The following is a 25,630-nucleotide window of genomic DNA, read 5'->3' as shown; positions in this document are numbered from 1 at the left end:
ATCTCCTCTTCACCCTTTCTATGGTTTCCACGTCCTTCCTGTAGTGAGGTGACCAGAACTGAGCACGGTACTCCAAGTGGGGTCTGACCAGGATCCTATACAGCTCAACATTACCTCTCGGCTCTTAAACTCAATCCCACGATTGATGAAGGCCAATGCACCGTATGCCTTCTTAACCACAGAGTCAACCTGCATAACAACTTTGAGTGTCCTGTGGACTCGGACCCCAAGATCCCTCTGATCCTCCACACTGCCAAGAGTCTTGCCATTAATAGAACATAGAACATAGGACATAGAACATAGAATAGTACAACATGGTACAGGCCCTTTGGCCCACAATATTGTGCCAACCCTCAAACCCTGCTCCCATGTAAGCCCCCACCTTAAATTCCTCCATATACCTGTCTAGTAGTCTCTTAAACTTCACTAGTGTATCTGCCTCCACCACTGACTCAGGCAGAGGATTCCACGCACCAACCACCCTGAGTAAAAAACCCTTCCTCTAATATCCCCCTTGAACATCCCATCCCTTACTTTAAAGCCATGTCCTCTTGTATTGAGCAGTGGTGCCCTGGAGAAGAGGCGCTGGCTATCCACTCTATCTATTCCTCTTATTATCTTGTACACCTCTATCATGTCTCCTCTCATCCTCCTTCTCTCCAAAGAGTAAAGCCCTAGCTCCCTTAATCTCTGATCATAATGCATACTCTCTAAACCAGGCAGCATTCTGGTAAATCTCCTCTGTACCCTTTCCAATGCTTCCATATCCTTCCTATAGTGAGGCGACCAGAACTGGACACAGTACTCCAAGTGTGGCCGAACCAGAGTTTTATAGAGCTGCATCATTACATCGCGACTCTTAAACTCTATCCCTCGACTTATGAAAGCTAACACCCCATAATCTTTCTTAACTACCCTATCCACCTGTGAGGCAACTTTCAGGGATCTGTGGACATGTACCCCAGATCCCTCTGCTCCTCCACACTACCATTTACTTTGTACTCTGCCTTGGAGTTTGTCCTTCCAAAGTGTACCACCTCACACTTCTCCGGGTTGAACTCCATCTGCCACTTCTCAGCCCACTTCTGCATCCAATCAATGTCTCTCTGCAATCTTTGACAATCATCTACACTATCTACAACACCACCAACCTTTGTGTCGTCTGCAAACTTGCCAACCCACCCTTCTACCCCCACATCCAGGTCGTTAATAAAAATCAGGAAAAGTAGAGGTCCCAGAACAGATCCTTGTGGGACACCACTAGTCACAATCCTCCAATCTGAATGTTCTCCCTCCACCACGACCCTCTGCCTTCTGCAGGCAAGCCAATTCTGAATCCACCTGGCCAAACCTCCCTGGATCCCATGCCTTCTGACTTTCTGAATAAGCCTACCGTGTAGAACCTTGTCAAATGCCTTACTAAAATCCATATAGATCACATCCACTGCACTACCCTCATCTATATGCCTTGTCACCTCCTCAAAGAACTCTATCAGGCTTGTTAGACACGATCTGCCCTTCACAAAGCCATGCTGACTGTCCCTGATCAGACCATGATTCTCTCAATGCCCATAGATCCTATCTCTAAGAATCTTTTCCAACCGCTTTCCCACCACAGATGTAAGGCTCACTGGTCTATAATTACCCGGACTATCCCTACTACCTTTTTTGAACAAGGGGACAACATTCACCTCCATCCAATCCTCCGGTACCATTCCCATGGACAACGAGGACATAAAGATCCTAGCCAGAGGCTCAGCAATCTCTTCCCTCACCTCGTGGAGCAGTCTGAGGAATATTCCGTCAGGCCCCGGGGACTTATCTGTCCTAATATATTTTAACAACTCCAACAGCTCCTCTCCCTTAATATCAACATGCTCCAGAACATCAACCTCACGCATATTGTCCTCACCATCATCAAGTTCCCTCTCATTGGTGAATACCGAAGAGAAGTATTCATTGAGGACCTCGCTCACTTCCACAGCCTCCAGGCACATCTTCCCACCTTTATCTCTAATCGGTCCTACCTTCACTTCTGTCATCCTTTTGTTCTTCACATAATTGAAGAATGCCTTGGGGTTTTCCTTTACCCTACTCACCAAGGCCTTCTCATGCCCCCTTCTTGCTCTTCTCAACCCCTTCTTAAGCTCCTTTCTTGCTTCCCTATATTCCTCAATAGACCCATCTGATCCTTGCTTCCTAAACCTCATGAATGCTGCCTTCTTCCACCTGACTAGATTTTCCACCTCACTTGTCACCCATGGTTCCTTCACCCACCATTCTTTATCTTCCTTACTGGGACAAATTTATCCCTAACATCCTGCAAGAGGTCTCTAAACATCGACCACATGTCCATAGTAAATTTCCCTGCAAAAACATCATCCCAATTCACACCCGCAAGTTCTAGCCTTATAACCTCATAATTTTTCCCTTCCCCAATTAAAAATTTTCCTGTCCTCTCTGAATCTATCCTTTTCCATGATAGTGCTAAAGGCCAGGGAGCGGTGGTCACTGTCCCCCAGATGCTCACCCACTGAGAGGTCTGTGACCTGACCCGGTTCATTACCTAGTACTAGATCTAGTATGGCATTCCCCCTAGTCAGCCTGTTCACATACTGTGACAGGAATCCATCCTGGAAACACTTAACAAACTCTGCCCCATCTAAACCCTTGGAACTAATCAGGTGCCAATCAATATTAGGGAAGTTAAAGTCACCCATGATAACAACCCTGTTATTTTTGCACCTTTCCAAAATCTGCCTCCCAATCTGCTCCTCTGTATCTCTGCTGCTACCAGGGGGCCTATAGAATCCCCTCAGTAGAGTAACTGCTCCCTTCCTGTTCCTGACTTCCACCCATACTGACTCAAAAGAGGATCCTGCTACATTACCCACCCTTTCTGTAGCTGTAATAGTATCCCTGACCAGTGATGCCACCCCTCCTCCCCTTTTTCCGCCCTCTCTATCCCTTTTAAAGCACTGAAATCCAGGAATATTGAGAATCCATTCCTACCCTGGTGCCAGCCAAGTCTCTGTGCTATATTCTGCCATCATATTTGACTTACCAAAATGAACCACCTCACACATATCTGGGTTGAACTCCATCTGCCACTTCTCAGGCCAGTTTTGCATCCTATCAATGTCTCACTGTAAACTCTGACAGCCCTCCACACTATCCACAACACCCCCAACCTTTGTGTCATCAGCAAATGTACTAACCCATCCCTCCACTTCCTCATCCAGGTAATTTATAAAGATCACGAAGTGTAGGTATCCCAGAACAGATCCCTGAGGCACACCACTGGTCACCAACCTCAATGCAGAATATGAACCGTTTACAACCACTCTTTGCCTTCTGTGGGCAAGCCAGTTCTGGATCCACAAAGCAATGTCTCCTTGGATCCCATCCCTCCTTACTTTCGCAATAGGCCTTGCATGGGGTACTTTATTAAATTCCTTGCTAAAATCCATATAAACTACATCTACTGCTCTACCTTCATCAATGTGTTTAGTCACATCCTCAAGAATTCAATCAGGCTCGTAAGGCACGACCTGCCTTCGACAAAGCCATGCTGACTATTCCTAATTATATTATGCCTCTCCAAGTGTTCATAAATCCTGCTCTCAGGATCTTCTCTATCAACTTACCAACCACTGAAGTAAGACTCACTGGTCTATAATTTCCTTGGCTATCCTACTCCCTTTCTTGAATAACACCTGCAACCCTCCAATCCTCTGGAACCTCTCCCGTCCTCATTGATGATGTAAAGATAATTGCCAGAGGCTCAGCAATCTCCTCCCTCGCTTCTCACAGTAGCCTGGGGTACATCCCATCCAGTCCCAGTGACTTATCCAATTTGATGCTTTCCAAAAGCTCCAGCACATCCTCTTCCTTAATATCTACATGCTCAAGCTTTTCAGTCTGCTGTAAATCTTCCCGACAATTGCCAAGATCCTTTTCCGTAGTGAATACTGAAGCAAAGTATTCATTAAGTAACATACATCAAAGTTGCTGGTGAACGCAGCAGGCCAGGCAGCATCTATAGGAAGAAGCGCAGTCGACGTTTCAGGCCGAGACCCTTCGTCAGGACTACTATCATTTTGCATCTCCCCCTCCCCCTCCAGCTTTCAAATCCCTTACTCACTCTTCCTTCAGTTAGTCCTGACGAAGGGTCTCGGCCTGAAACGTCGACTGCGCTTCTTCCTATAGATGCTGCCTGGCCTGCTGCGTTCACCAGCATCTTTGATGTATGTTGCTTGAATTTCCAGCATCTGCAGAATTCCTGTTGTTTTTATTCATTAAGTATCTCTGCCATCTCCTCAGGTTCCATACACACTTTGCCACTGTCACACTTGATTGGTCCTATTCTCTCATGTCTTATCCCCTTGCTCTTAACATACTTGTAGAATGCCTTGGGGTTTTCCTTAATCTTGTCCGCCATGGCCTTCTCATGGCCCCTTCTGGCTCTCCTAATTTCATTCATAAGCTCCTTCTGCTCACCTTATAATTTTCTAGATCTCTACCATTACCTAGCTTTTTAAACCTTTCTGAGCTCTTCTTTTCTTGCTGACTAGATTTACAATAGCCTTTGTACACCACAGTTCCTGTACCCTACCATCCTTTCCCTGTCTCATTGGAATGTAGCTACGTAAAACCCCATGCAAATATCCCTTGAACATTTGCCACATTTCTTCCGTATGTTTCCCTGAGAACACCTGTTTCCAATTTATGCTTCCAAGTTCCTGCCTGATAGCTTCATATTTCCTCTTACTCCAATTAAACGTTTCCATAACTTGTCTGTTCCTATCCCTCTCCAATGCTGTGGTAAAGGAGATAGAATTGTGATTACTATCTCCAAAATGCTCTCCCACTGAGAGACTTGACACCTGACTAGGTTTCATTTCCACTGCCAGATCAAGTACAGCCTCTCCTCTTGTAAGCTTATCTACATATTGTGTCAAGAAACCTTCCTGAACACACATAACAAACTCCACCCCATCTAAACCCCTCACTCTAGGGAGATGCTAATTAATATTTGGGAAATTAAAATCTCCCACCACAACAACCCTGTTATTATTTCTCCTTTCCAGAATCTGTCTCCCTATCTGCTCCTCGATGTCCCTGTTACTATTGGGTGGTCTGTAAAAAACACCCAGTAGAGTTATTGACCCCTTCCTGTTTCTAACTTCCACCCACAGAGACTCCGTAGACAACCCCTCCATGACTTCCTCCTTTTCTGCAGCCATGGTACTATCTCTGATCAGCAGTGCCGCACCCCCACCTCTTTTGCCTCCCTCCCTGTCCTTACTGAAACATCTAAATCCTGGTACTTGAAGTAGTCATTCCTGCCCCTGCAGCATCCAAGTCTCTGTAATGGCCACAACATCATAGCTCTAAGTGCTCATCCACACTCTAAACTCATCCGCTTTGTTCATAATACTCCTCGCATTAAACTAGACACATCTCAAACCATCGGTCTGAGTGTGTCCCTTCTCTATCACCTGCCTATCCTCTCTTTCACTCTGTCTCCAAGCTTTCTCTGTTTGTGAGCTAACCTCCCCTTCCTCCATCACTTCAGTTCGGTTCCCACCCCCCAGCAATTCTAGTTTAAACTCTCCCCAATAACCTTTGCAAACCTCCCCGCCAGGATATTGGTCCCCCTCAGATTCAAGTGCAACCTGTCCTTTTTATACAGGTCACACCTGTCCCAGAAGAGGTCCCAATGATCCAGAAATCTGAATCCCTGCCCCCTGCTCCAATCCCGCAGCCATGCATGTATCCTCCACCTCATCTATTCCTATACTCACTGTCACGTGGCACAGGCAGTAATCCCGAGTTTACTACCTTTGAGGTCCTGTTTCTCAACTTCCTTCCTAACTCCCTGTAGTCTGTTTCCAGGATCTCCTCCCTTTTCTTACCTATGTTGTTGGTACCAATATGTACTACAACCTCTGGCTGTTCTCCTTTCCACTTCAAGATATCGTGGATGCAATCAGAAACGTCCGGGACCCTGGCACCTGGGAGGCAAACGACCATCCGTGTTTCTTTTCTGCATCCACAGAATTGCCTGTCTGACCCCCTAACTATAGAGTCTCCTATCACTGCTGCCTTCCTCTTCCTTTCCCTACCCTTCTGAGCCACAGGGTCAGACTATGTGCCAGAGGCATGGCCACTGTTGCTTCCCCCAAGTAGGCCGTCTCCCCTAACAGTACTCAAACAGGAGTACTTATTGTCAAGGGGGACCGTCACTGGGGTACTCTCTAGCATCTGCTTCTTGCCCTTCCCTCTCCTGATTGTTACCCACTTATCTGTCGCCTGAGGCCTCAGAGTGACTACCTGCCTATAGCTCCTCTCTATCACCTACTCAGTCTCCCTGACCAGACAAATGTCATTGAGCTACATCTCCAGTTCCCTAAGGAGCTGCAGCTCCACGCACCTGGTGCAGATGTGGCCATCTGGGAGGCTGGGAGTCTCCAGGACCTCCCACATCTGACACCCACAGAACACTGGCCTCACACACATAATTTCTATCTGTATTCTAAACAGATAACCTACCTCGCCTTGACCCTTTATTGCCTAAGCCCTGTTGAGCCAAAGCCTTCCTACTTTGTCTCCCTCTACTTTGTCGCCTGCTTTGTAAAGCTGTCTCCTTTTTAAACTCTTTCTGCTGTTCTCACTGGCTGACCTCCACGTGCTTTCGCAGTCGTGCCCCGTTCCACGTGCTAAAGAAATTTTCCCCCTTTCTTCCCAATCTTGAAGAAATGTCTCGGCCTGAAACATCGATCGTTTATGAATTCCCATAGACACTGCCTGACCTGCTCAGTTCTTCACAGCATCTGCAAAATTTCTTGTGTTTTTGAACCATCGCAGTCTGTGCTTAAGTGACTCTTAGAGGGTTTTTCAGTAGCAATGATGAAGTTATGAAATTATTTCAGAATGAAGATGTTGTGTAACCTGATGGAAAGCGTTGAGCTGATGTTGTTTCCATGTAGGTGCTACCTTTGTTCTAAATGGGCTGCAAATAATAAGAACATAGACAAGATAGAGGCGAAGAATTAGGCCATTTGGCCCATTGGGTCTGCTCTACTGATCATGACTGATTTATTGTCCCTCTGAATCCCATTTTCCTGCCTTCTCCCTGTAACCTTTCACACCCTTATTAATCAATAATCTATCAACCTCTGCTTTAAATATACCCAATGACTTGGCCCCCAAAGCTGGCTGTGGCAATGAATTCCACAGATTTGCCGCTCTCTAGCAGAAGAAATTCCTCCTCATCTCTGTTATAAAGGGATGTCCTCTTATTCTGATGCTTTACTCTCTGGTCCTAGACTCTCCAATTATTGGAAGTATTCTCCCTAAACCCACTCTATCCAGGCCTTTCAATGTTCAATAGGTTTCAATGATAGGAGCTGTTGTGTCTGCAAATTGCTGCAATACATTTTCTACAGGGAATGAACTTTAAGCTGGTGGATAGAATTGGAGTTGTTTACTATTGTCACATGTACCAAGATACAGTGAAGTGCACACAAAATGCTGGAGGTGCTCAGCAGATCAGGCAACATCTGTGGAGGGGAATATACTGTTGACATTCAGGTGAAATGGTCTCTGCCCAAAAGAAACAAATGTTTATTCCCCTCCATAGATGCCAGTTGGCTTACTGAGTTCCTCCAGCATGTTGTGTGTGTTACTCAAGATTTTCAGCATCTGTAGAATCTTTTGTGTTTATGAGATACAGTGAAAAAATCTGACTTGCATTATGTTCATACAGATCCATTCATTACACATGGCATTGAGGTAGAGCAAGGTAAAACAAAACTATGCATAATAAAATATATTAACAACAGAGAAAGTGCAGTGCAGGTAGACAATAAGGTGCAAGATCATACTGACTTAGATGGTGAGGTCAAGAGTGCTTTCAGGTTTTTGTATCTTCTGCCTGATGGAAGAGGGGAGAAAAGAGAACGTCTGGGGTAGCTAGGGATCTTTGATTATGCTGGCTGCTTTACCAAGGCAGTGAGATATATAGATGGAGGGGAGGCTGGTTTCCATGTGCTGAGCTGTGTCTATAACTCTCTGCAGTTTCTTGTGGTCACTGGCAGAGCATTTGCCATACCATACTATGATGCATTCAGACAGGACGTTTTCTGTGGTACATCAATGATACTTGGTGAGGGTTGATGGGGATATGCCAAATTTCTCTTGCCTGCTCTCATTTAAGTGGATCGACTTATCCTGGATGGTATGAATGTACTCAGTACTGTCATCCAGAAAAGTGGAGAAGATTTCATCACATTCCTGCAGAGGGCCTTTAGAGAGTCAGTGATTATGCAGTTAATTACTGAGTAAAATTCCCTGTCACTGATGTACTCTGGTAACCATAATACTTATGTGCTTCATCCAGTTAAGCTATTGGTCAATGGTGTGCCCTAGTATGGTGATGGTGATGGATTCAAAACTAGCGTGTTAAAGCAAGTAGTTCCAATGTTCCTATTGCCATTATTTAGAAAATGCTCATAACTTTGTTTCTTAGGTTTTCCTGCTTTCACTTTTGTACTTCTTCAATCTTTACAGGATTGTTCAGAGGCTCCTGCCTCATTTCCCAACATTCCTTCCATCAATGAGTACTTTGACGATGGCATCCAAAGCAGTGTCACCATGTTTCCACCACATGTGTCTGTTAACAACCCGGAGTTTCACTTTGGGAATTGTCTGGAGCTTGACCGGGTTGTTCCTCTGCCCCTCTCCATGACGAACAACACGAAAGGAAAGATCACAGTTCTTTGGATGACCCAACCAGGCAGCGCCTTTACTGTGGTGCCTCCAATCATCGACATCCCGCCCTTGAAGACTATGGCTTTCCGTATCCATTTTAAGCCTGATAAATTCAACATGTTGTATGCAGCTGAACTCGAATGTTTTGCCTATTATAAGGTCAGTAGGTGTAGAGAACATCCCACATGATGTAAAGTGAGACCCACAGATCAGTGGTCACACGAAGATAAGAATAAAATTAGCTTTATTTGTCACATGTATATGAAAACCTAAAGTGAAATGTGTCGTATTTGCATCAATGACCATCACAGTCCAAAGATGTACTGGGAGAAGCCTGCAAGTTTCTTCAGAGACTAGATTCTCTAGCTTTGTTTGTCACATGTAGATTGAAACTTACAATGAAATGCATCATTTTTGTTAGAGCTTTTCTTTTGGAGAGAAGAAGGATAAGAGATAACTTGATAGAAGTATACAAGATGATAAGAGGCATAGATAGTACGTGGGTGGAAGTGGCTAATAACACAGTGCATAGGCACATGGATGATAGAAAATGGAGGGATATATGATAGGGAAGAGATAGATTGTCCTTGGAGTAGGTAAAGGGTTGGCACAACATTATGTGCCTCAGGGAAAGTACCAAGCTGTACTGTTCTATGTTTTACATTCTATATCACAACAACAATACTCTTCAAAAATATTTTATTGGCTGCAAAGAACTTTGGAATGTACCATGTCATCTGATGAGCATAGCTGTGATACTGAGCTGAAACATAAAACTGAACAATTCAAACATTGTATCATGACTTCAAGACATCATGTCTCAGTAAAGTGTATTTATTGGTATGTCATGAATGCACCAAACACCTGTCCTCTCAATTGAACAGAAATGAGTAGAAATTTGTCTTCGGTCATTTAAGCTAAGTACAGATTACAGTAATGGCTGCGTTTGTACTCTGCTTCCAAAATCAATGTGCAACACACAAAATGCTGGAGGAATCTGAGAGTTGGGCAGCCTCTATGCAGGTGTTGGGTTCTGATGTTTTTGCAGTCCAAAAGTTCTTTGGAAGTCAAGAATGAGGCATAAAACTTGTTGCTTATGATTGTTTTATTAGGTGTTACAAGAGCAGAAAATAAACGAGAGAGGAGCTGCAAGAACAAATAAAAGAACAAAGAAATAGTAGTTGTGGTCATCTCCTACTTTGATTAGAGATAATTAAAATTACAGTGATAACAATTAATCTAGAAAAGCCAGATTCATGTGGCACGACACCTGCTACGTAAAACTGAGAAGTTCCTAGAAAAATACAAAGCAACTGTACTGCAATATTGGAAAATTCACTGAACAATTATATGTATGTAGGTGATTATATAAAAATATAAACAAGCATAAGAAAATTAAATTACAAGAAAATTAACACTCCTACACCCCAATCCAACAGAGGGAAATGATGGTCAGTGTTTTGGGTCAAGACCCGTGAGTCACCAAAATCCATTTCTCTTCAACTTAAAGTTCAAAACAATGCATTACCTTTAGAGTAATGGGCATTTAGCTAAAGTGACTGAGGATAAATTCATACCCTCAATAAGTTCTACAGCAGCATCTGTGATAAACGTCACGTGCTATAGTAATTTGTTATCAAATACATCCACCATCTAGACCATACTCTCTTCTCGCTACTATCATCAGGCAGGAGGTACAGGAGCCTTAGATCCACACTGCCAGATTCAGGAAGAGGTATTACTTTACAGCCTTCAGGCTCCTGAACCAGTGTGGATAACTTCACTCGCTTCAACTTTGAACTGATTCCACGACCCGTGGACTCACTTTCAATTACTGTATAAGTCAGTTTCTTGGTATTGTTTTTTAAAAATTATTTGCAGAATTTGTCATCTTTTGCGCACTGGTTATTTGCCAGTTTTTGTTTATATATATATATATTTTTATAGATTTATTTAGAGATACAGCACAGAATAGGCCCTTTCAGCCCAATGACACAGCAACCCACCTATTTAAATCTAGCCTAATCACAAAGCAATTTACAATGACCAATTAACCTACAACTGGTACGTCTTTGGACTCTGGGAGGAAACTGGAGCACCCAGAGGAAACACACGCACTCACGAGAAGGGTATACAAACTTCTCACAGATTACACTGGAATTGAACTTCGAACTCCAGTGGCCGGAACTTTAATGGTATTGTGCTAACCACTGCACTAAATTCTATATGGTGACATATACAGTATATACTTGGATAATAAATTGACTTTGACTTTGATTTGCTTTTTAAATCTTTGAATCATTGGTCTCATTGGCAGGTCATGCGTGATCATCGTTTGGTAGATGACAAAATCTTTTGCCGTCCTTGGTTCCTCACAGTAAAAGTGCAAGCCAATACGTTCCAACCAGGACATGAGCACTTCATTCCTAATTTCACCCTTGACTCTCCTGAAGTGGTGAGTAAAGGTCATTTTTTATATTTTTCTTCAGTTTTGTTGTAGGAACTAATCTCTGAAGAAGTTGGCATTTTGTGGAGAGATGTGTTTGCAGACATTTGCCATAAAATAAAACAGGAGGAAAACTAAGAGAGTGTGAAATGTTTCCTTAACTAATTCAGACTGTTTCAATGTAAAGTGAACATACAGAAAAGTATCTCAATCTAAACCACTGCCAATTTACTCCTTCTCTAACTATATACTGAGCTAACTCCATGCTTCGTAACATAAAATACACTCTGTGGCCACTTTATTAGGTACAGTACCACAAGTACCTAATAAAGAGGCCACTGATTGTACGTTGGTGGTCTTCTGCTGCTGCAACCCATCCACTTTAAAGTTCAACATGTTGTACATTCAGAGATGCTCTTCTGCAAACCACCATTGTAACACATTGTTACTGTTGCCTTCCTGTCAGCTTGAACCAGTCTGGCCATTCTCCTCTAATATCCCTCATGGACAAGATTTATTCACTCACAGAACTGCTGCTCAACGGATGTTTCTGTGTTCTTCTCACCATTCTCTGTGAACTCTAGAGACGGTTGTGCATGAAAATCCCAGAAGATCAGAGGTTTCTGAGATACTCAAACCACCCCATCTGGCACCAATAATCATTCCACAGTTAAAGTCACTTTGATCACCTTTTCTGAATTTTGGCTTGAAGAATAACTTGAACCACTTGACTACATCTGTCTGCTTGTATGCATTGATTTGCTGCAACATGATTGGCTGTTCAGATATTTACAGGAATGTACAGCTGTTCCTAATAAATTGACCACTGAGTGTATTTTTCATTTGTATTAAATGCCCAAGAATGGAAAAGCTTACAAAAAGTAGTTGAATACAACCCAGTCCATCAAAGGGAAAGGCCTTCCCCTATTTAAAATATTTACAAGGAGTGCTGCCTCAGGAAAACAGCATCCATCATCAAGGACCCCCACCATCCAGGCCATGCTGTCTTCACACTGCTGCTATCAGGAAGGAAGTACAGTTTTCTAGGTCCCACACCACCAGATTCAGAAACAGTTATTACTCTTCAACCATCAGGGTTCTGAACCAGCATGGTTAACTTCCCTCACCTGAACACTGAACTGATTTCACAAGTCAAGTCAAGTCAAGTCAAGTCAAGTCAAGTTTATTGTCATTTTGACCATAAGCTGCTGGTACAGTACACAGTAAAAATGAAACAACGTTCCTCCAGGACCCTGGTGCTACATGAAACAACACAAAACTACACTAGACTATGTGAGACAGCACAAGGCTACACTAGACTACGTAAAACAACATAAAAACTGCACTAGACTACAGGCCTGCACAGGACTACATAAAGTGCACAAAACAGTGCAGGGCAGTACACTAATTAATAAACAAGACAACAGGCACAGTAGAGGACAAATTACAATATAATAATAAATGATGTAGGTGTCAGTCTAGACTCTGGGTATTGAGGAGCCTGATGGCTTGGGGGAAGAAACTGTTGCACGGTCTGGTTGTGAGAGCCCGAATGCTTCGGTACCTTTTGCCAGATGGCAGGAAGGAGAAGAGTTTGTGGGAGGGGTGCATGGGGTCCTTTACAATACTGTTAGCCTTGCGGGTGCAGCGTGTGGTGTAAATGTCTGTAATAGCGGGAAGAGAGATCCCGATGATCTTCTCAGCAGACCTCACTATCCGCTGCAGGGTCTTGCGACCTGAGAGGGTGCAATTTCCGAATCAGGCAGTGATTCAGCTGCTCAGGATGCTCTCAATACAACCTCTGTAGAATGGGGGGTGGGAGATGGACTTTTCTCAGCCTTCGCAGAAAGTAGAGACGCTGCTGGGCTTTCTTGGCTATGGAGCTGGTGTTCAGGGACCAGGTGAGATTCTCCACCAGGTGAACACCAAGAAATTTGGTGCTGTTAACGGAGGAGCCGTCGATGGTCAGCAGAGAGTGGTTGCTTCGTGCTCTCATGAAGTCAACAACCATCTCTTTTGTTTTGTTCACATTCGGAGACAGGTTGTTGGCTCTGCACCAGTCCGTTAGCCGCTGCACCTCCTCTCTGTATGCTGACTTGTCGTTCTTGCTGATGAGACGCACCATGGTTATGTCATCGGCGAACTTGATGATGTGGTTCGAGCTGTGTGTTGCTGCACAGTCGTGGGTCAGCAGAGTGAACAGCAGTAGACTGAGCACACAGCCCTGGGGGGCCCCCGTGCTCAGTGTGATGGTGTTGGAGATGCTGCTCCCAATCCAGACTGACTGAGGTCTCCCAGTCAGGAAGTCTAGGATCCAGTTGCAGAGGGAGGTGTTCCGGACCAGCAGTTTCAGCTTTCCAATCAGGTGCTGAGGAATGATTGTGTTGAATGCTGAACTGAAGTCTATGAACAGCATTTGAATGTAGGTGTCTTTTTTGTACAGGTGGGTGAGGGCCAGGTGGAGGGTGGTGGCAATGGTGTTGTCTGTTGAGCAGTTGGGATGATATGCGAACTGCAGGGGGTCCAGTCAAGGGGGCAGCATGGTGGTGATCTGCCTCATGATGAGTCTCTCGATGGGACGGTAGTCGTTGAGGCATGACACTGAAGATTTCTTTGGCATGGGGACGATGGTGGCAGCCTTGAAGCACGTTGGAATGATGGCGCTGCTCAGGGAGATGTTGAAGGTGTCAGTGAGAACATCTGCTAGCTGGTCTGCACATCCTCTTAGCATTCTGCCAGGAATATTGTCTGGTCCAGCAGCCTTCCGTGGGTTGACCCTGCATAGAGCTTTCCTCACATCGGCCATGGTAAGACACAGCACCTGGTCATTGGGAGGAGGTGTGGTCTTCCTCGCCACCACGTCATTTTCTGCCTCGAAACCAGCATAGAAGTTGTTCAATGCATCTGGGAGGGAGGCATCAACAGCACAGGCAGGTGATGTTGTCCTGTAGTTGGTGATGTCCTGAATGCCCTTCTACATGCACCGCGTGTTGCCACTGTCCTCGAAGTGGCTGTGGATTCACTGAGCGTATGCACGCTTTGCCTCTCTGATGGTCGGGGACAGCTTGGCCCTCACTGTTGTTAGGGCTGCCTTGTCACCTACTCTGAAGGCAGAGTCATGGGTGCTCAGCAGCGCACGCACCTCCACGGTCATCCGTGGCTTCTGGTTAGCGCGTGTAGTGATGGTCTTGGACACAGTGACGTCATCGATGCACTTGCTGATGTAGCGAGTCACTGATGCCGTGTACTCCTCTAAGCTGGTAGAGTTTCACAGAAAGCTGTGAACTCACTTCAAGGACTCTACAACTCATTCTCAGAATTATTGACTTACTTATTTACTTGCACGTTGGTTGTTTATCAGTCTTTGTGTGGTTTTTCATGGATTCTCTTGTTCTACTGTGAATGCCTGCAAGAAAATGAATCTTAGGGGAGTGTATGGTGACATATACGTACTTTGATTGTAAATTTACTTTGAACTTTTAATGGCGCAAACCTTGATTCAGCTGAAGCATATATAGAATTATGGAACAGTTATATGTAGAGTCCCAGCAAGAGTTAATCACCACTTCAGCCCCCTCCCCCCAGGTCTCTCTCCATAGCCTCTCAGCCTCTCAAATTGTCCATCACCGTATATTGAACTAACTATATCTTGAAGGCCACAATGGAACCTGTCTCCAACAAAAATAAAAGGAGTACTTTCTAGGTTCCAACCACACCTGTATTAAAGGAAAATAAATCCTAATGGCACTCTGAAGTCTCTTTAACTTTACGTCACTAATTGTAGTCTTTGAAACCTTTGTCAAAGGGAACTTCCTCCATTTTGTCCATACGCCTCATCATTTCTATACATTTCTATCAAATCTCCCCTCAGCCTTCTCACCTGTACAGAAGGCAGTCCTAGTCTCACTAATCTATCCTGGTATATGTAGTTACTCTCCCTTGGAACTTTTCTTGTATTTTTTTTCCTCTCAAACGCTCTCAGAATCAGAATCAGGTTTATTATCACTGGCATCTGTACGCAAATTTGTTGTTTTGCAGCAGCAGTACAGTGCATAGAAAAAATATTGTAATTTACAATAAAATATAAAAAATAAATAAGTAGTGTAGTGTAAAAAGAGTGCAAGGTAGTGAAGTAGTGTTCATGGGTACAGAAACCTGATGGCGGGATGTAGAAGCTGATCCTAAAACACTGAGTGTGTGTCTTTGTATGTCATCCCTGATGGTAGTAATGGGAAGAGGTCATGTCTTGAATTGTATCCTATAATGTGACAATCAGATATGAATACAATAACCTTCTCAATGGAAGATCAGTCTTTATAAAGGCTCAGCATGACTTCCATAAGACCATAATACATAGGAGCAGAATTAGACCATTCAGACCATTGAGACTGCTTTGCCATTCCATCATGGCTGATCCCAGATCCCACTCAACCGCGTACACCTGCCTTCTCGCCATATCCTTCGATGCCCTGACCAATCAGGAAACGATCAACTACCACTTTAACTATACATACAATTTGGCCTCCACCACAGTCTGTGGCAGAGCATTCCACTCTCACCACTGTCTGGCTAAACAATTTCCTCCTCACCTCTGTTCTAAAGGGCTGCCCCTCAATTTTGAGGTTGTGCTCTCTAGTTCTGGATACCCCCACCATAGGAAACATGCTGTCCACATCCACCCTATCTAGTCTTTTCAACATTCGGTAAGTTTCAATGAGATCCCCTCACATTCTTCTAAATTCCAGTGAGGACAGGCCCAAAACTGTCAAACGTTCCTCATGTGTTAACCTCTTCATTCCCAGGATCATCCTTGTGAATCTTCTCTGAACTCTCTCCAATGACAACACATCCTTTCTGAGATATGGGGCCCAAAACTGTTGACAATACCCCAAGTGCAGCCTGACTCGTGTCTAATAAAGGCTCAGCATTATTTCCTTGCTTTTATATTCTATTCCCCTTGAAGTAAATGCCAACACTGCATTTGCCTTCTTTACCACAGACTCAACCTGTAAACTAAACTTATGGTAATCTTGCAAGGATTCCTTAGTCCCTCTGCACCTCTGGTGTTTGAACCTTCTCATCATTTAGACAGTAGTCCACACTATTGTTCCTTTTACCAAAACGCATTATCATACATTTCCCAACACTGTATTCTATCTGCTACTTTTTCACCCGTTCGTCCAATTTGTCTAAGTCCTGATACAATCGCATTGCTTGCTCAGCACTACCTGCCACTCCACCTATCTCGTATCATCCACAAACTTTGCCACAAAGCCATCAATTCCATTATCTAAATCATTGACAAACAATGTGCAAAGTAGCAGTCCCAACACTGACTACTGAGGAACACCACTAGTCACCAGCAACCAACCAGAAAAGGCTCCCTTTATTCCCACTCATTGCCTTCTGCCTGTCAGGCATTCCGCTATCCATGCCAGTATCTTTCCTGTAATGCCATATGATTTTGTCTTGTTAAGCAGCCTCATGTGTGGCACCTTATCAAATGCCTTCTAAAAATCGAAGTAAATGACATCCAGTGCCACTCTTTTGTCTACCCTGCTTGTTACTGCCTTGAAAAACTCTAACAGCTTTGTCTGACAAGAGTTCCCTTTACAGAAACCATGCTGACTTTGATTTATTTTATCATTAGTTTCCAAGTACTTCGAAATTTCATCCTTAATAATAGACTCCAACACCTTCCCAGTTACTGAGAGGCTAACTGGCCCATAATTTCCTTTCTCCCTTCCTCCCTTCCTCCCTTCTTAAACAGTGGAGTGTCATTTGCAATCTTCCAGTCCTCTGGGACCTTGCCAGAATCAAGTGATTTTTGAAAGATTGTGACCAATGCATCTATTATCTCTTCAGCAACCTCTGTCAGGATTCTGGGATGTAGTCCATCTGGTCCAGGTGACTTATCCACCTTAAGACCTTTGAGTTTGCCTAGCACTTTTTCCTTTGTAATAGTAGCAGTATGCACTCCTGCTCCCTGACACTCACGAACCTCTGGCAGACTGCTAGTGTCTTCAACAGTGAAGACAGATGGAAAGTACCATTAAGTTCATTTGCCATTTCTTTGTTCCCCTTTACTACCTCATCAGTATCATTTTCCAGTGGTCCAATATCAACTCTCACCTCCCTTTTACTCTTTAACTGAAAAAAACTTTAGGTATCCTGATTTATATTATTGGCTACTCTGCCTTAATATTTCAACTCTACTTTTTTATAGTGTTTTTAGTTGCTTTTTGTTGGATTTTAAAAGCTTCCCAATCCTCCAACTTCCCACTCAATTATGCTACCTTATATGCCCTTTTCTTGGCTTTTATGCAGTCCTTAACTTCCTTAATCAGCCATGGTTGCATAGCCCTGCCATCTGGGAACAACTTCTGTGGGACATATCTATCCTGTGCCTTGCGAACTATTCCTAGAAACTTCACTGCTGTGCCGTCCCTGCCTCTATCCTCCTCCAATCCACCTGGGCAAGTTGCTCTCTCATCCCTCTGTAATTCCCTTTGTTCCATTCTGATACTGATACATGTAAGTTATGCTTTTCCTTCTCAAATTGCAATATGAATTCAATCATATTATGATCACTGCCTCCAAAGGGTTCCCTTACGTTAAGCTTCTCAATAACATCGGGGTTATTGCACAACACCCAATTTAAGATGACCTTTCTCTGAGTAGGCTCAAGCAGAAGCTGCTCTAAAAATCCATCTTATAGGCATTCAACAAATTCCCCCTCTTGCAATCTGACGCCATCCTGATTTTCCCAACCCCTTGCATATGAAGTCCCCCATTATAATTGTGTCATTACCCTTATTACAAGTCCTTTCCAGCTCCTTTTGCAATCGCAACCTCACATCTTGGCTACTATTTGGAGGCCTATATACAGTATGATTCCTATAATGGTTTTTCTCACCCTTGCAGTTTTTTAACTCCACCCACAAAGATTCAACATTCTCTGACCCTATGTCACCCTTTTCTAAAGATGTAGTTCCATCTCTTACCAACAGAGCCACACCACCGCCTATCCCTTCCTGCTTGTTCTTTTGATACAAAGTATATCCTTTGATGTTAAGCTCCCAACTATGGCCTTCTTTCAGCCATGACTCAGTGATGTCTACAATGTCATACTGATCAATATTTAATTAGACCACAAGTTTGTCCACCTTATTTCGAATGCTATGAGCATTTAAATATAGCACCTTCAGTCCTAAATTCTTCGCCCTTTTGAATTTTGCCCCTGTGGTACAATTTAACTTGCAAACTTAGAGATTGAGACTTGGGAACCTTGAGAGAGAGACTTGGGAACACCTTGACTACCAAAGCAGGTAAAAGGCTAGGAGTCCTGTGGTGTGTAACTCACCTCCTGACTCCCCAAAGCCTGTCCACCATCCAGAAAGCTCAGGTCAGGAGTGTAATGGAATACTCGCCACTTGCCTGGATTAGTGCAGCTCCATCAACACTCAAGAAGCTTGACACCATCCAGTCCACTTGATTGGTACCCCTCCCACAAGCATCCAATCCCTCCACCATTGACGCGCAGTTGTAGCAGTGTGTGCTATCTACAAGATGCACTGCAACAACACACCAAAGTCACTAAGGCAGCACCTTCCAGACCCATGGCCACTACCATCTAAAAGGATGAGAACAGCAGATACCTTGGAACACCACCACCTGACTTGGAAAAATATCACCATTCCTTCATTGCTGCTGGGTCAAAATCATGGAATTCCCTCCCTAACAGTACTGTGAGTGTACCTACACCTGAGAGACGGCAGCGGTTCAAGAAGGCAGCTCATCACCATCTTCTCAAGGGCAAATAGGGATGGGCAATAAATGCTGGCTTAGCTGGCGATGCCCACGTCCCGTAAATGAATAAATAAATAAAAAGCTTGCGAGAGAGTTACTTGGGAAACTTGAGGAAGAGACTTGGGAACCACTAGAGAGACTTGGGAACCTCGAGACGGAGAGACTGGGAACCTCGAGAGGGAGAAACTTGGGAACCTGAAGAGAGAGACTTGAGACTTGAGAACCTTAAGAGGCAGAGAGACTTGGGAACCTTAAGAGAGAGACTTGGGAACCTTGAGAGAGACTTGGGAATCGCGAGAGATAACTGGGAACCTTGAGAGAGACTTGGGAACCTCGAGAGAAACTTGGCCTGGGAATCTCGAGGGGAACTTCAAGAGGAGCCACGAGAGGGAGGGGTGGGGGTCCTCGAGACAGACTTGGGAGTTCTTGAGACAGGAAGGACATTGAAGGAATCTTAGAAACCTTGAAAAATTCTTGGAAACCTGGAGGGTCATGGGAAACCTAGAGAACCTTGAACCTTAAGACCGAAATGCCAAAACCCAGAACAAAGCATTGATACCCAGAAAAAAGCCTTGAGTCCCAGAAAAAAAAACATGGAGACCCTGAAAAAGCCTTGAGATCTGCAAACTTGAAATCATGAAATTGGAAACCTAGGGAAGGATCCTGGAAAGATCTTGCTCACAGTGCTTTCCTGTTCAATATTTTTCCAGAGGCAATTAGGAGGCAGAAGGCTGTACTCTCAGTTTTACAGACTGAGCCAGAATAGACAGACTTTTTTTTTATCGCTGAGTTAGCTGGCTCTTTTAAAATCCATTTCATTTGTTACATGAAAGTTTAATTCTCGTAGTCCATATAATGACTTTCATTAAGAGTTTGAATATTAGGTAACTTTCTCTTGATAGTGTTACTTTACTTGTGTGTTTGCACACTCCATCCAGGGGTCAGCTTTTAAAGCAGAGCTCTTCAGGGTTGCAAACTCACATTGCTGTTTCAAACAATGTATATGTCATCATATTTCACCTTGAGATTCATTTTCTTGCAGGCATTTACAGGAACCTAAAGCAATACAAAAAATCTGTGAAAAGTTTATTGGAGGTGGACTGAGTGAATTTGAGGACAAGGAGGAAGTTGACAGCAAAATTGACAAAATTGATGAGCCTTAATTGGGTGCAAGACTGATCAGAGGTGTTCTCTTTTGAATAAGCTATTAAACAATGGTATTGCCTATCCTCTCAAATGGATGTAGAAAGTCTAATGTCCCTACTCAAAGAAGAACAGGGAAGTTTATTCCCTGCTACTCTTAGCCTGTGTTTATTCCTCAGCCAACATCAATCACAGTGTGATCATCAGGCTGTTGATTTTGGGAGCTTGTTATATTGAAATCCCACATTTCCTACATTCCAAAATATGTCTTTGGGTGCAAAGTATTTTGGCATGTGTTGGTGTTACAATAGCTTCTTTTAATGAGTGAAGGATTATTAAAAGTCCCACGCATATTCAGCTCCAGGGGACCAGGCGAAGGAGTTTGATGAGGTAGACTGCAGAAGGAAAATGATGGATGTGCTTGATACATTCAAAAGTCTGCCAGTAAACTTCCTCCACTCAATCCAACCCCATAGAGTCTGGCATTGGGTTTTAGTTCTGCAGGAAGGTCATTGACCTCACAATTAACTCCATGTTTTATTTGCAGATGCTGTCAAATAGGCTGAGAATTTCCAGCATTTCGTTTGTCGTTTGTATTTTACTTTTGTATAAATACTACCAGTCTCAAGCAGACTTCAGACTTCTCAGGCAGATATAACTTACAGAGTCATAGAACACTACAGTGTAGAAGTCCCTTCGGCCCATCTAGTCTGTGCCAAAATATTAATCTACCTAGTCCCATCGACCTGCACCTGGACCAAAGCCCTCCCATTCACTTCCCACCTGTATCCTGCTTGTCTAACAATTTGTAAAATTCAGTGAGATCTCCTCTCATTCTTCTAAACATTGGAGAATAAGTTTCAGTCTGCTCAGTCTCTCTCAACTACAGCCACTGACCTGATGAGCATTTTCAGCTTCTTCTGTTTTTATTTCAATTTTCTAGCATCTGTTGTCTTTGCTTTTGGGATGAATTCTTGGAGGAAAGTGATTATTACATGATGGGCTTGGTATGGCATGTGCTCTGCCTGTGACTGCAGGAAACTGCGGAGAATTATAGACAGAGCTCAGGACATCACGGAAACCAGCCTCCCCTCCAGAGACTCTGTCTACACTTTTCGCTGTAGCCACCCAGGACGTTCACTCTTCTCCCAACTCAATAATTAAATAAATAAATTAGGGAGAAGTTACAAAAGCCTGAAAGCATCCCTCACCAGGCTCAAGGATGGCTTCTACCCCACCATTATCAGAACCTTGAACCAACCTCTGGCCTGATAAGATGGACTCTTGGTCTCACAATCTACCTTGGTACGTTCTTACACTTTATCATTTACCAGCACTGTATCTTTCTGATAGCTTTTACACTTCATTCTGCATTGCTGTTGTTTTGCCTTATTCTTCCTCAATCCACTGTGTAATGATTTGCTCTTATGATCAGTATGCAAGACAAGCATTTTACTGTACCTCAGTACATGTGACAATAATAAACCAATACCAATAGCGATTTGAGAGTGGGAAGTTTAGAACTGTTTCTAATGTCTTAATCTTAAATAAAGGCAATTACAAAGACACGACAGCTGAGTTGGCTAAAGTGGATAGGGAAAAAGGATAGATTAAAAAGGAAAAAATAATGTTGAAGAAATATTTCATAACTCTCAACAAAGACATATTCCATTGATAATTAAACACTTTAATTGCTTTGATGAATGAATAGTTAATTCAAGAAATTTAAAGATGTTAGCACAGAAGGAAATATTGCAAAGATTAATAATAGATCAGAATAAATTGGGAAAATTCAGACATCTGCAAAGAATGACTCAAAAATGGGAAACAGGTTAGGTCTATGGAGGAATATAAACAAAAAATAAGATGTTAACACATATATAAAAAGGAATAGAGAAGCTAGGGTGAATGTTGGTTCTTTTGAGAATTAAAAAGAGAATTAATAATAGAAAACAAGAAAATGAAATCATTTGTGTCTAGAACATGGGACATAGAACATAGAACACTGCAGTCCCATCGGCCCATGATATTGTACCAATCTTATAATCTACTCTAAGATCAATCTACCTCTTCGCTCTACAGAGCCCTTCAGTTTTTTATCATCCACATTTCTTAAATGTCCCTAATGTACATGCCTCTACGACCACCCCTGGCAGTGCATTCCATGCACCTTTGTGTAAAAAAATACCTCTGATGTTCCCCCCTGTGTTTTCCAACAATCACCTTTAAAATTATGCCCTCTCTTATAATCTTGTACACCTCTACCTACACAGTGGAAAATACGAAAGCATGCCAACAAAAGCAAAAAATGGAGGAAAAAATGTTTGAAAATAGTGGGATTAAGTGTTAGGGTCTCTGGCTTTTAAAAGGAGTCATTGCACAAAGGAACAAGTTAGGAATGGGAATCACTCACTTTATCCCTACTCTGCCATTCAACAAGATTATGGCTAACACAAGAGATTCTGCAGATGCATAAAACCTTCAGCAACCCGCACAAAATGCTGGAGGGACTCAACAGGTCAGACAGCATCTATGGAGGATACTGTACAGTCGATGACTTGGGCCAAGACCCTTAACTGAACTGACTGACTTCATCTATGCAATCATTAATACAAGAACATAAGAAGCAAGAGCAGGAGTAGGCCATCTGGGTCGTTGAGCCTGCTCTGCCATTGGCTGATCTGACTATGAGCTCATCTCCACCTACCTGCCTTTTCCCCATAACCCTTAATTCCCCTACTATGCAAAAATCTATACAACCTTGTCTTAAGTGTATTTCCTGAGGTAGCCTCCACTACATCAATGGGCAGAGAATTCCACAGATTCACCACTCCTTTGGAAAAGCAGTTCCTCCTCATCTCCCCTGAATCTTGAGGCTATATCCCCTAGTTCTAGTCTCACCTACCGGGGAAACAACTTTCCTGCTTCTATTTTATCTATCCTTTCAATAATTTTATATGTTTCTATAAGATCTCCTCTCATCCTTCTGTATTCCAGTAAGTATAGTCCCAGGCAACTCAATCTCTCCTCATAGTCTAACCCCCTTATCTCTAGAATCAACCCGGTGAACCTCCTCTGCACTGCCTCCAAAGCCAGTATATGCTTCCTCAAATAAGGAGGCCAGAACTGCACGCAGTACTCCAGATACAGCCCCTCCGGTACCCTATACAGTTGCAACATAACCTCCCTGCTCTTAAATCCAATCCATCTGGCAGTGAAGGCCAACATTCCATTTGCCTTCTTGATAGCCTGCTGTACCTGCAAACCAACCTTTTGCGATTCATGCGCAAGTACTCCCATGTCCTTCTGCCCAGCAGCATGCTGCAATCTTTTACCATTTAAATAATAATCTGATCTTCCATTTTCCCTTCCAAAGTGGATGACCTCGCATACAATTTGCTTTTCCATTCAATTTAGTGTCATCAGAAAATTCAAGATTCTGCAGATGCTGGAGGAACTCAGCAGGGTCAGACAGCATCTATGGAGAAGAATAAAGAGTCAACATTTCTGGCTAAAACTATTCATTGGGACGGATAATCGGGATTATCTATGCAATCATGCCTACCTTTAGTAACCTTTTCTGCTCCTTACCTATCAAGATTCTACTTTTTTTCTTGCTGATGTGGGTGTACCTTTCTCTTTCAATTTTTTTTGTCTTACTCTTCTGCTTTCATTTACCCATTTTTAAAACAATTGTTATCATTACATTTTTCCTTGTGCCCTATTGCAGACATTCTCTCTAATCTCTCCATTCTCCCTTCCTGTGTAACTCCTGATTTTTCTGGTTCTGATGAGGGTCCCTTGACCTGAAACCTTGACTTAGATTTGCTATCTACTAATGCTGCCACACCTATTGAGTGCTTCCCGCATTTTGTGGTTTTGTTACAGTTTCCCGTTAACTGCAGTTTTTTTTAGCTCCAGTATATATCTACCTTAAAAACATTTTAAGAAACTATTTCAGTTACTTAGATATTTAGAGATACCATATGGTAACAGGCCCTTCTAGCCCAATGAATCCATTCTGCCTGATTACACTCATGTGACCAATTAATCTACCATCCCGTACATTTTTGGAATATAGGAAGAGACCCACAGAGTCACGGGTAGGAGTGAGACATTCTCTCCTTGAGTAAAAGAGTTACAAGCACACATTTGAGAGAATAAAAAGGTGAACTGGTTTATTATTGTTACATGTACTGAGCTACAGTGACAAACTTTGTTTAGCATGCCATCCATTCAGTCATCGAGATGCGTTGAGGAAGTACAAAGGAAAAGCAATAACAGAATGCAGAACGGAGTTATAGAGAAAGTGCAGTGCAAGTAGACAGTAAGGTGTGAGACCAAAATGAGGTCGATTGGGAGGTCAAGAGTCCATCCTTATCATTCTAATGTAACATTAATTGTCCTTGAGCCTGGTGGAATGTGATTTCAAGCTTTTATACATTTTGCCTGATTGAAGGGGAGAGAAGAGAAAATGTCAGGGGTGGGTGAGTGGGTTGGCTGCTTTACCAAGGCTTAGCTGTGTCCATAACTCTCTGTAGTTTCCCTGAGTTTTATACATTTCCCAGCAGGTAAGAAGAGCATAAAACCAATGCCGCTATTTAAGATGGGAGGAAGATAGAGAATAACATTCTTCTGTCATTCATTCTTTGGGTTTTTTTCTCTCTGTTTGTGGGTGTCTGCAAAGAGTAAGGATTTCAGGTTGTATACTGGATACATTCTCTGATGTTAAATGGAACCATTGAACCATTGAATAGAGAAGTTAACCTGATATCTGTTGTTAGAGAAATGCTGGTAGGCATTAGCAAGGACCCCTAGAGGATATTTAGAAAATAATAATCTAGTTGAGCAGAATCTATATTTTTATTGAAATAATTTTTTTTTAACTTTTAGAAGTTCCTTGAGGATCATTAGTTCAAATAGCATGGATAAAGGGAAACTAGCAAAGAAAAGTGCAGCACAGGAAGAGGCCATTTGAACCACAATGTCTGAGCTGAACACCGGGTCAGATTAAACTAAATCGCAGATGTGAAGCTTTGCATTTTAAGAAGTCATTGTGTTAATGAGGGAGTACAGACATGGTTCAGGAACAATTAATACCCTTCAACCAACAGGCTCCTGAAGTAGCGTGGATAATTACATTCACCTCAATTCTGAACTGATTCCACAACATATGGACTCACTTTTAAGGACTCTACAACTCAATTTTATTTATTTATTCATTCATTTATTCAACTATATATCTATCTATCTACCTATCTGTTTATTTATTTGTGTATTAATTAATTATTACTTATATGGGCCCAGAATGTACATGCAATTATGAAGAAAGCACAACAGCACCTTTACTTCCTTTGAAGTTTGTGAAGCTTCTGTGTGATTTTTATTACTTCAACAAAATTCTATTGATGTGTAATGGAGAGTATATTGACTGGTTGCATTCCAGCCTGGTATGGA

The 25,630-nt window shown here is 42.9% G+C and overlaps 1 protein-coding gene across 1 annotated transcript in view; it reads left to right on the top strand.

Annotated features, from left to right (window-relative positions):
* Positions 1-25,630, top strand: part of cfap65 (cilia and flagella associated protein 65) — a 222,722-nt gene that overhangs the window by 80,816 nt on the left and 116,276 nt on the right. Inside the window, exons 12-13 of the mRNA XM_063049965.1 lie at positions 8,575-8,934; positions 11,093-11,230. Coding sequence (XP_062906035.1) covers positions 8,575-8,934; positions 11,093-11,230 — 498 coding nt within the window. The remainder of the gene's footprint in view (positions 1-8,574; positions 8,935-11,092; positions 11,231-25,630) is intronic.

The sequence above is a fragment of the Mobula hypostoma genome, chromosome 6, assembly GCF_963921235.1.
Source record: "Mobula hypostoma chromosome 6, sMobHyp1.1, whole genome shotgun sequence".
Classification (NCBI taxonomy): Eukaryota; Metazoa; Chordata; class Chondrichthyes; order Myliobatiformes; family Myliobatidae; genus Mobula; species Mobula hypostoma.
Note: the sequence above shows the minus strand (reverse complement) of the source record. Positions and strands in the feature narration are given on the sequence as shown.